This window comes from Culex pipiens, chromosome 2, assembly GCF_016801865.2.
Source record: "Culex pipiens pallens isolate TS chromosome 2, TS_CPP_V2, whole genome shotgun sequence".
Taxonomy (NCBI): domain Eukaryota; kingdom Metazoa; phylum Arthropoda; class Insecta; order Diptera; family Culicidae; genus Culex; species Culex pipiens.
This window is the reverse complement of record NC_068938.1, coordinates 197,405,614-197,418,406: the sequence shown is the minus strand read 5'-3', so window position 1 is coordinate 197,418,406 and position 12,793 is coordinate 197,405,614. Positions and strand designations below refer to the sequence as shown.

At 33.9% G+C, this 12,793-nt stretch overlaps 1 protein-coding gene across 3 annotated transcripts in view; it reads right to left on the bottom strand.

Moving 5' to 3' along the window:
* LOC120412762 (uncharacterized) overlaps positions 1–12,793 on the bottom strand; it is a 72,184-nt gene that overhangs the window by 38,460 nt on the left and 20,931 nt on the right. For all 3 annotated transcript variants that reach the window (XM_052707763.1, XM_039573354.2, XM_052707764.1), the window contains 2 exons: positions 2,365–2,891; positions 1,691–2,019 (listed from right to left, as the gene is read on the bottom strand). In XM_052707763.1, coding sequence (XP_052563723.1) covers positions 1,691–2,019; positions 2,365–2,606 — 571 coding nt within the window. In that variant the 5' untranslated portion in view covers positions 2,607–2,891. The remainder of the gene's footprint in view (positions 1–1,690; positions 2,020–2,364; positions 2,892–12,793) is intronic.

Below are 12,793 nucleotides of genomic sequence, written 5' to 3'. Positions count from 1 at the left end.
ACCTTTCCATTCTGTTCATTTTTGATAGATAAAAGTAGGCCGTTTCGTAGCTCTAAAATGACCGGAAAGGTAAGTGATTTCAAGATGGAAATGCGAGATAGTAGTTTATGCAACATGTTGCAAATAGAAGATTTTTTTAGCACGAGTACATTTATACAGCAATTCCCCACGAAAACAGCATGAAAAAAAACAAAGGTGCTCGGATCGGGCTCCAAATTTTTCTGGGGGTTCCCTGGCCGAAATAATTAGACCCGTATTTTTTTGTTTGGCAATAAGGGTGACCTACGCCGTGTTAGGGTGGTCTGAAAAATTGCCAAAACCACTTTTTCCAAAAAATCATATCTCCGCGCCATTACATCCGATTTTAGCTGTCTTAGACGCAAAAGAAAGGTAATAAGGTGATGGTCTTTCAAAAAATAATAATAAGAAGTTTCAAAAATCTAGCCTAACATATGAAAAGGGCGTATGAAACATTAAAATGCCGTTTTGACGGTGTCTGGACCAAAGAGCCTATGTCTGGAAATATTTTTATCGGATTCCCCGGACATTAACAGGATTCCGAGATATGATTTTTTGAAAATAAAATTCGTGTTTTTCGAAGCGCCGGAAAAACCGGACAATGACGACGGCAAAAAATCAACTATCACTAAAACTGCGATAACTTTAAAATTTCAGCGATGACCTATACATGTCGAAAAACAAGAATTTTATTTTCAAAAAATCATATCTCGGAATCCTGTAAATGAACTCCTCCCATTTTTTTAGTATGTTAAGTAAAAATTAGTATGTTGTCCGGGGAATCCGATAAAAATATTTCCAGACATAGGCTCTTTGGTCCAGACACCGTCAAAACGGCATTTTAATGTTTCATACGCCCTTTTCATATGTTATGCTAGATTTTTGAAACTTCTTATTATTTTTCTTTGAAAGACCAACTTATCACCTTTCTTTTGCGTCTAAGACAGCTAAAATCGGATGAAATGACGCGAAGATATGATTTTTTGAAAAAAGTGGTTTTTGCAAAAATCGACGTTAATGGCCATTTTTCAGACCACCCTAACACGACGTAGGTCACCCTTATGGCCAAACAAAAAATACGGGTCTAATTATTTCGGCCAGGGAAACCCCCAGAAAAATTTTGAGCCCGATCCGAGCACTTTTGTTTTCGAAAAACACCCTTTGGGTGGAATTATAAGTCAAATGTTCATGTGTTTTCGAAACAAGTGCAGAAAAGTTTAACTTTTCAGCATCCATTTCAGTGCTGAAAAGTAGAACATTTCAGCATTTATTTTGAAAAGTGTTACCATTCGATTCTGTTATTTTTAATAAAGAAAAGTATGCTCTTTCGTCGTTGGAGAATGAAAGGAAAAGTACGTAGATTCAAGACGGAAGTACTTCTTGCAATTCCGTCGTAAAACTACTTACATTTCCTGTCATTCCCGAACGACAAAACGGCCTACTTTTCACTACCAAAAATAAGAGAATCAAAAAGTAAATAAATTTATCTTATTTATTTACTTATTTGTTGTATTTCTAATAACAAGGTTTTCAAGAAAATAATCCAAAAAAGAAACAAACTATAAACAGCTGAGCGTTGTAGCATTATGAATTATTGATAAAGAATAACTAGATCTCAAACAAACCTTTACTAAAACTAATATTTTCTCTCCCCCTATTCACCCCCACTCACCTGTGTATGAGCTGTAGACGAGCTCATCGCCTGCAATGCTGTCCTCCTCCATCACCGTGTCGTACCGCTCGGTGTAGTACCCATCTATTCCATGTCCATCAACCATGTCCAGCTCGTCCACTTCCAGATCATCGTCAATTCCGTCGTCCTCCTCATCACCCAGCTCATCATCATCGGCGCACATCATCTTGGCCGCGGGACTGATGATTTCCGCACTGCACTCGCGGCAACTCTCCATATCACCGGGCACGTAGTAGAACTTGGACTGGATGGGTACACCGGCGGGCGACGGAGGCACCTCGGATTCGGAGGTTGGGTCCAGCACTTGCCTAAAAGTGAAGGAGGTGCAGTTAGTGATTTGTTCTAGTTATGTAAGGTTAATTGAAGCTAGACGAGCTTGAAGGAATGCGTTAGGGTAAGGTTGGCTTATTTGAGGCGACAGGTTAAGTCAGGCTCTCATTTGAATAGCTACGACGACTAGACAAGATTGAATCTCTAACGTACTTGCTCGTAAAACGAAGCTAGGAGAATGTGAGGAACGTCAAGGTCGTTTGGAAAACAGGTACTAAAGTCTACGTCATAGATTAGCATAGTTCAGAAGAGAATCGTTCTAACTAGTTTAAAATAGAGAGAATACCGATCAAAGATTACTTAATTGCTTTAAAAATACTCACTTCCTGATGTAGACATAGTTCTCCAAATCCCACGGATCGACGTAACGCCGGCTGAAGATCGTATCGACCGGTCCCCCCATCGGATCGATGACACTGGGACGACGCGAGTGCGGCGCCGGAACCATCATGTGTCGCATCAGGTCCGCCTCGTCGGCCGAATCGAACTCCTTGGCCGTGTAGTAGATCGAATCCGCGGTCCTGCGCGAGGACGCAAAACTGTCGTACGGTGCGTAAGCTGGCATGTTTGCGTTTTTTTGTAAGATCAACTTCCTTGTTCGGAAGCCCGGTTCGTCGCTTGCGTCCAACAAGTCTCTCCACACACTTGTTTTGGCTTCTTAACCGGTCCGGATAATAAATATCAGTTGACTCTAACTCGTTTGTCTTGCCGGACAATGGAATGTTTACATATTTCTGCTTACTCAACCGCTTTGCAGGTTTTGGCACTTTGGCACGGCCAAAACGTGGTCAAAAGTCCGTGAACTTTTGGAGTCTTTGGTGCGAGTTTGTTGTCGGGTTGGTTAGATCAGCTGAAACGGGGAAGAAGCCAAGAAAGAAACAATAATTAGATAAGTCAAGCCTGTTTTTGTGTTTGTTTGTTTTTTATTCATTGTTATCGGTCAGTTGGTTTTCGTCGTAACATTCACCGTTGAGCTGACCAATTTATTATACATAGGAGATAGTGTGGACTGATTGCAGAAAAATAGCTCACAAAATGTTATTTTTACATGAAAAATAATTAGAATATAAATCCAAACAAATTTGGACGCAAACTCAAATTGGGAGAAAAATGCAGACAATAAAAATAAGACATTGCAAAATAAAAACAAAGAAACCACAACCAAATAATATTACAAAATAACACATAAATTTTAAATAACATGGAATAATGATGGAGTCAATCTTTCATCCATACAGTTAAAACTAACAGGCTATCGCCAATGAATCTACAAATTATAGAATACAATTAATTTATTAGACTGCCACCATAATATGCAATGAGATTTTATCAAATATACCTAAATATAATAAAAAGTGAGGAATGATTATACTAATTATTCAATTTTATAAAGGAATAAAACTTTTCAAAGAACATTATTTTATGTTTTTATACCAAAACTTATACAATTTATTGCAATTTGTGCATATATTCCGATGATTTTGATTTAAAAAATATACAGTCATGCCTCGGTTTAGCACCGCATATGGGGGATGCAAAACCGAGACGTGCATAACTGAAGCACAGGCTTATGAGATTTTAGCTAAATGGGAGACATTGGCTTTAATCCTATGAAAAATCATCCAAATTTTGTAAAATTATTGTGTTTTGGAATCGGTCATGATGTCAGCTATCTATTGCACTTATAATTGCATGAAAATTTGTACAAAATACGTATTTTCCCTGTACTTTGAATATTCATTTTTTTTCTCTCAAAAAATACCTCAAAATATTTGTTATTGCAATATGGGTATCAAATAACCACCTCTTTTTATGCATTTCGAATGTAATACCATTTTTTTAAATACTTAAACATTTTACAAAACTACGCATTTTCGAAAAAATACTCAAAATTTTACTTTTTTACAATATGGGTATCAAACGATCGGGATTTTTGACATTTTTAAAAGTACTCAATTTTTTTACAAAACTACGCATTTTCGAAAAAAAAATACTCAAAATTTCTGTTTTTTGAAACGACCGGAATTTTTCATATAATTCAAACGGTATAACACATTTTTTAGAAAATACTCATAACTTTCACAAAACTACGTATTTTCAAAAAAAATACAAAAAATTTCAGTTTTTCACAACATGGGAATATTTTCATGCATTTCGAATGTAATAACAACATTTTGGGAAAATACTACATTTTATTGTTATTATTATTTTTTTTTTTAAATATGTAGTTTTGTGAAAATTTGAGCATTTAAAAAAAAGTGTTATAATTATTGAAATGTATGAAAAAATCCCGATCGTTTGATATCCATTTTGTAAAAAACTGAAATTTTAAGTATTTTTTTGAGAACACGTAGTTTTATGAAAATTTTGAGTATTTAAAAAAAATGGTATTACATTCGAAATGTATTAAAAGATCCGATTCCCATATTGTGAAAAACTGATATTTTATAATTTTTCGAAAATACGTAGTCTTGATTGTTCGATTGTTAAAAAATTGAAACTTAGAGCATTTTTTCGAAAACACGTAGTTTTGTGATAATTTTGAGTATTTTCAAAAAATGTTGTTATAACATTCGAAATGTATGAAAAAATTCCGATCGGTTGATACCCATATTGTTAAAAACTGAAACTTTGTGTTTTTTTCGAAAATACGTAGTTTTGTGAAAGTTTTGAGTATTTTCAAAAAAAATGTTACTACTCTCATAATGTATAAAAAAATCCGATCATTTAATACCCATATTGAAATAACATTTTTTTGGGTATTTTTTCGAGAAACATTGCAATTTCAAAATACAGGAAAAATACTTATTTTTGTGATTTTTTTAGGTATTTATATGTGCGATGGATAGCAGATATCATCCTAATTCCAAAACGCTATAATTTTTTGATGTTTGCATGATTTTCCATATATGGAAAATCATGCACCATAAAAAGTAAAAAGCACAAACGTTCAAAATTCAGAAAAATTCCTAATTCAATCGTAAATGAATATTATTTCATATTAATTGATAGCTTTTCTATTACATGAGTCAGGGAACAAAAAAATAGTTTCAAGAAACTTCAAAATTTTAATATAATTTTAAATGCGTTTGATATCAATTTCAGCATGTTAGAGTAAATTTGAAAATATTTCGAGTATGTGTAAATAGTGTAAATGCAAACATATTTTTAACACTTTAATATTCTTTCAAAATAATTTTGTTGTGTTGCAATAAAATGTGAGTTTTTTTTATATTATTTTATAAAAAAAAAGAAATTCATATTTTCTGTAAATCCTACTTACATTATTTTTTAAAGGGATTTAATAGAATGTTAAACACTATCTCAAAATTATTATTTTTTTTTTGTTTTGACAATCATCAAATATGTTTTTATAATTTTTCAAAATATTTTTTTCTTGTTTTAGTAATTTTGAAATTATTTTTCATAACTTCATATATTCTCAATTCTTATGGCTTTAGGTCATTGCAAAAAAAATATTTCAAGTTTTTGTCCCCTCCTTGAAAACATCCCAAAAAAAAGGGAGCAACAAATTACTAAAATTAAATGTCTGATCAAACAAATTAAGACTATTTGAAATTTGAAATTTCGAAAATCAAGCTTGATTTTTTTTCCTTGTTTTTCCCTGACGCCCAGCTCTACTAAAGCAGAGGGACAAAAACCTAAAATATTTTTTTTTAATTTCTCGTACTCGTATACCTTTCATAACATTTTGAAAACTGTTCACTGTGCAAAAAAGAAAACCAGAAACCTAAATAAGTCACAATTTAATTAACAGAAAAATTTAAAACTACGCTTTTCTAGAGAGAACCAAACAATTGACAATTGAACCCAGAAGTGTGTTTTCATTCTCGAAAAGTTCAAAAGAAGTCTTTGAAACCTATTCTTGTAAGAATTGCTTTTCAATATTTGCTTTAGTTGCAAATACGGTAATCATGCTTCAAATATTTTTGAGACTCTTTCCTCAATATTTTGGACATTAAGCACGATGTTTGAACTTTCCAAAACTCCCCAACATTCCCTATTTTGCGAACCCCGACCAGATGCTGTAACAAGAGAAGGCATCGGCGGTAAACACGATCGAAAGAAATTGTGATCCAATTAATTTAATTTCCCATCCAGGAAACTGGATCTACTCTTCGTATCAACAAAGTCAGTGATACTAGGTAATCGGAGCAAAGTGGAGCAAAAAAAAAGGAATAAATCGTAACAAGAATTTTTAACGTTACATTCTTATTGGAATTTCATATAAACTTATTGGAATTTCATATAAACTGTAACGGGGATTGCAGGCACCGGGTCCTGACTATTAAACAAACAACACAAAATGACACTTTACAATTAAACATGGCTCATTCGAATTTTCAGCAAACAACAAACTAACAAAAAAAGAAAGAGAAAAGCCAACTGATCGTACTCGACACAGAGAGATGAAACAAGCCAACAGCGAGAAAAAAAGAAGAAATTAAATAATTAACCACTTGACTGCTTTATTGCTTCATTCATCAAACACAACAACGATGCAATACACTCTGTTATACACCGCGAAGTGACTGACTGACTCCAGTTGTGGTTTCCACTGACTGATGGCGGTGAAAATTTCTCGCGGTTGTTCGTTCGTACGGTATTTCACAAAGAGGGTGTCATTCAAGTGACATCGACTCGGAGGATGTATTATTTGTTGTTTGATGTCTCAATGTGATAGAGAGAGGGATGCTGGCCGGGGCGGGTTGGCAAACCGTTTTAGATTGGACTCGCCTCATTGGAGCCGAGTGGTTACAATGGGGACGATTATGAGTCATTGACAATAGTTGAGAGAAATTACGTTTTTGAAAGGAAAATTTCATTGTTTTGATGTTTAAATAGGTGTTTATCTTTGGTAAATATACTTCAATTTGAAGGCAAGCAGAATAAATGTTTGTATTTTAACTGGTATTACATAAAACGCACAGAATCATGCATATATGATTTTTTTTAAATTAATTTGGTAAATAACAATTTTTATTTCTGAGGGAAATATTTATTTTTTAATCTCAACAATGTTGCAACCTGCTAATGTACAGAAATCCGTATAGAACTTTAGTTACAATCTTCAATTGTTTAATTTAATTTAAATTTAATATTTCACAAACAATATTCAAAATGTCTTACATTTTGTAACATACTTCAATGCGTTTCCTTTAGAAACCCCTTTATCCAGTTCACCGGTAAATCAATTCCACCATGTAAGTGGGCACAACTCAAACATTAGAAAACATTGACATTGAACAATTAGTCACCGTCCACTAGGTATGCTAATCATTCGGCTGTTCGGCTTCATTACCCTCAATAGCCCTGATCATGACTGTCACGTAGGTCGTCCCGTAAATACCTATCTGCCAATGGCGCAGTTGAAGTGTGCCCAAAAACGCGACTTGAGCACTTGACTTTGACCGAAGAAGCAACCACCTTCATCAAAGCCCAACTTAGTACACACCTGCATTGAATACTAATCACGCTTAAGGCAAACAAATGGTTAGGGGCAAAACGCCCCCTCGGAAGCCGCTGTGCATCCGAAAGAAGTTACACAATCGCTTTATGAATCAATATTTGTTTCTTTTTTTTATGGTCGATGCATAAACTGAGCTTCCAAGACTGGCTTATTAAGGTGCGCGATGCACATTTTTAAGGCGACGCTAAGATCGACTCACCGTGCAGCCATTTCTGGTAGTGCCTCCTCTGTCGGAATTGATTAGAAGTGCTTGATTGAGGGACATCCGATACGAACACGGTTGTGGCGGTGGCGTGTTTTTGTAAAGGGTGCGTCTCGAGATTCACCTACGCGTCGAACGCCCAAGGTGTTGACCTCCCGGCGAAGGGAGCGGATGCGCTTTGTGAAATTTCGAAAGATGATTCATTTGAAGGTGTTGTCTGATGTTTTGTAACAATGTTATGCATATTAGCTTGTTTTCCTGAAAAGCGCTGTTCAAGTGGGGTTCGTCGCTGGAATCGAAGCAAGTCTTTTGCAGTAAAACTCACTTTCAACCAAACAAATCTACAATAATTATACACGGAAAAAAAAGTGTGCGAGAAATCGTGAATTTCGATTCATGAATTCGTGAATAAATTTGTGCATGATTTCGTGATACCTTTCATGATTTCATGAATTTTATTCATGAAATCGTGCATAAAAATGCACGAATTTATGAATTTTATTCATGGCTAAAATATTTTTACGAATATTCATGAATTTTCCTTCATGAAATCATGCATATCACTATTCATGATTTCATGACTGATTTACATGAAGTCATGACTAAACTTCATGAATTCATGAAAAATATTCATGATTTTACGATTATTTATGCATGCGTAAATTTTACGCCGTAAAATTTTATTCGCGAATTTATGAATCATGTTTTTCATGATTTCATGAAAGTTTACATGATTTCATGAATAAAATGCATGAATTCGTGCATAACATTCATGGGTTTATGAATTTTTATCCATGTTTATGACGAGTGATCTTGATCAATCAAGAACAGTTTCGCTCGAACTGTCAAGTTTGTTTTTCGCTTGCCAGTTCAGCCGCGTGTTTATTAGCCACGAAGTCAATCGCGTTGTGACTTGTCGTGTCCTGTTTGTTGTGTTTGTCGGTGAAAGTGACCGTGATTTGTGGACCCGGGATTTAGAGGTGCTGTCCACCGGAACCGGGAAAAGATCTGCGGCCGTTCCGTTGGAAATGGCAACGGAGCCAAGAGCTAGCAGGAGGAGGACCAAGTTGCAGGAAGAGGACCGGGCGGCAGGAGGAGGACCGAGCGGCAGGAGGAGGACAGAACGCGGGAGGAGGACCGAGCGGCAGGAGGAGTAACAAGGTAAAAGTGAGGACAATCTGCAAAAGACAGAACAGTTCCCGGTTGGTTCGCGTGTTTGTTTTGATTGCCGAATCAAAGGGAACATGGTCCATAAGACTGTTCCCGTGTTTTATCTCCGCGTGTGACAGTTTCTTGGTCGCGGACTCGTAGGGATTTCGGTTTTCTGTCAATTGTCGGGGCATTCTACGCGTGTGACAGACTGTGAGGTTTGTTTTGGTTTTGGAAACGAAAAAATCCCGTTTTTTTATTGGTTCCCGTGGATGCGCTGAGTGACATTTCGGCGATTTGTTTTGAGCTAGAAATGGGGACAGGTAAAGTATGTTAATAATTTTAATGATTTTAATATTGTAAGCATAAGCTTTTTTTAAGCATTTTAAGCAATTATATTTTCTTAGGTACTTTAATTTTGTAATGTATAATAAGTTTTTTGAATTACTATTATTTTGCTATTTTGCTAATGAATTTAGGTATTTTTATTTTTCCAGGTATGTAAATATTGTGACTTTTAAAAGTTTTTAAGTATTTCAAGTATTTTAAATATTCAAAGTGTTTAAAGTTTGTTGAGTATTTAAATAATTTTAAGCATTTATTTTTTTCTAGGTATTTTAATATTGTATAAGTTTTATTTTAAGTCAGTATTTGAAATATTTATTTTTGAAGTATGTTTAATATGCTAATGATTTTAAGTATATTCATTTGTTAAGGTATTTTGATATTATATGTTTTTAAAGTTTTTAATCATTTCAAGTATTTTAAATTATTGAAGTGTTTAAAATTTGTTAAGTATTTAAATAATTTTAAGCATTTAATTTTTTGTAGGTATTTTAATATTTCAAGTATTTCAAATATTTAAAGTATTTGAAATATTTTAAGTATTTTAAGTATTTTAAGTATTTTAAGTATTTTAAGTATTTAAAATATTTAAATTATTTTAAGTATTTTAAGTATTTTAAGTATTTTAAGTATTTTAAGTATTTCAAGTATTTTAAGTATGTTAAGTATTTTTAGTATTTTTAGTATTTTAAGTGTTTTAAGTATTTAAAGTATTTAAATTATTTTAAGTATTTTAAGTATTTTAAGTATTTTAAGTATTTTAAGTATTTTAAGTATTTTAAGTATTTTAAGTATTTTAAGTATTTTAAGTATTTTAAGTATTTTAAGTATTTTAAGTATTTTAAGTATTTTAAGTATTTTAAGTTTTTTAAGTTTTTTAAGTATTTTAAGTATTTTAAGTATTTTAAGTATTTTAAGTATTTTAAGTATTTTAAGTATTTTAAGTATTTTAAGTATTTTAAGTATTTTAAGTATTTTAAGTATTTTAAGTATTTTAAGTATTTTAAGAATTTTAAGTATTTTAAGTATTTTAAGTATTTTAAGTATTTTAAGTATTTTAAGTATTTTAAGTATTTTAAGTATTTTAAGTATTTTAAGTATTTTAAGTATTTTAAGTATTTTAAGTATTTTAAGTATTTTAAGTATTTTAAGTTTTTCTAGTATTTTAAGTATTTTAAGTATTTTAAGTATTTTAAGTATTTTAAGTATTTTAAGTATTTTAAGTATTTTAAGTATTTTAAGTATTTTAAGTATTTTAAGTATTTTAAGTATTTCTAGTATTTTTAGTATTTTAAGTATTTTAAAGTTTTCAAGTATTTTAATTATTTTAAGTTAAGAGTTGAACCAGTTTTCGGCTTAAAAACTCTTTAATAAAGTATACAAAAAAAGTTTTTTTTAGTTTTTTAAGCATTTTGAGCATTTTATTTATTTTATGTATTTTGCGTATTTCAAATATTTTGAGTTTTTGAAGTATTTAATTTATTTTGCCTATTTTGAATAGTTTGAGTTTTTGAAGTATTTTAAGATTTTAAGATTTTAAGATTTGTTGAGTATGTTGAGTATTTTATTTCGGTGTTTTTTTTTTATTTTTCAAATTTTCAATTCAACTCTCTATGAATCTATTTTCGTCAAATTAAAGTGTTTGATCATCTGCATTAACAGAAAAAAATCCCATTATTGTAATTAATCACTTTATTGTAACTGGAGTTCTTAATGAGACAAAAAATAATGGCTTAATTATACGAATTATCGATTATTCTATTATGCACTCAGACAATCAGACAATCGAGTCTGGACTGCACATGAAATCCCTTAGGTCTTTTTGTATTTAATTAAAGTTTTTGTTGTATTTTTGTATAGAAACGATCGGTACCCAATTAACGTTTCCGAAATGCTCATGTCAAGTTTTGAATGTTGGTTTTACTAAAGTTATGATTGTATTTTTCATTTATTTAAGGCATTTTTGAACATCACATAACTGGGACCTTTGTAAATTTAGAATTCTTCCGCAGTGACCGGTAATCAGTTCCAAGATGGCCAGATGGAGCCAGAGTACATTGGCATCACATACAATGGCCACAGTTTTAAATTTCATGAATTTTGATATGTCACAAGACAGGGTTCCTTGCACATTCCAAAATGTCCCCAGTGACCACCGGTAACCGGTGACCGGTTCCAAAGTGGCCAAGTGGGGCCAGAGTACATTGGCATCACATACAATGGCCACAGTTTTAAAATTCATGAATTTTGATATGTCACAAGACAGGGTTCCTTGCACATTCCAAAATGTCCCCAGTGACCACCGGGAACCGGTGACCAGTTCCAAAGTGGCCAAGTGGGGCCAGAGTACATTGGCATCACATACAATGGCCACAGTTTTAAAATTCATGAATTTTGATATGTCACAAGACAGGGTTCCTTGCACATTCCAAAATGTCCCCAGTGACCACCGGGAACCGGTGACCAGTTCCAAAGTGGCCAAGTGGGGCCAGAGTACATTGGCATCACATACAATGGCCACAGTTTTAAAATTCATGAATTTTGATATGTTACAAGACAGGGTTCCTTGCACATTCCAAAATGTCCCCAGTGACCACCGGGAACCGGTGACCAGTTCCAAAGTGGCCAAGTGGGGCCAGAGTACATTGGCATCACATACAATGGCCACAGTTTTAAAATTCATGAATTTTGATATGTTACAAGACAGGGTTCCTTGCACATTCCAAAATGTCCCTAGTGACCACCGGTAACCGGTGACCGGTTCCAAAGTGGCCAAGTGGGGCCAGAGTACATTGGCATCACATACAATGGCCACAGTTTTAAATTTCATGAATTTTGATATGTCACAAGACAGGGTTCCTTGCACATTCCAAAATGTCCCCAGTGACCACCGGGAATCGGTGACCAGTTCCAAAGTGGCCAAGTGGGGCCAGAGTACATTGGCATCACATACAATGGCCACAGTTTTAAAATTCATGAATTTTGATATGTTACAAGACAGGGTTCCTTGCACATTCCAAAATGTCCCTAGTGACCACCGGTAACCGGTGACCGGTTCCAAAGTGGCCAAGTGGGGCCAGAGTACATTGGCATCACATACAATGACCACAGTTTTAAATTTCATGAATTTTGATATGTCACAAGACAGGGTTCCTTGCACATTCCAAAATGTCCCCAGTGACCACCGGTAAGTGGTGACCGGTTCCAAAGTGGCCAAGTGGGGCCAGAGTACTTTGGCATCACTTAAAATGGCCAAAGATTTGAATTTCATGATTTTTGATATGTCACATGACAGGGTTCCTTGCACATTCCAAAATGTCCCCAGTGAACACCGTTAACCGGTGACCGGTTCCAAAGTGGCCAAGTGGGGCCAGAGTACATTGGCATCACATACAATGGCCACAGTTTTAAATTTCATGAATTTTGATATGTCACAAGACAGGGTTCCTTGCACATTCCAAAATGTCCCCAGTGACCACCGGTAAGCGGTGACCGGTTCCAAAGTGGCCAAGTGGGGCCAGAGTACATTGGCAATACATAAAATGTCCTCCGTTTTTTCACAAAA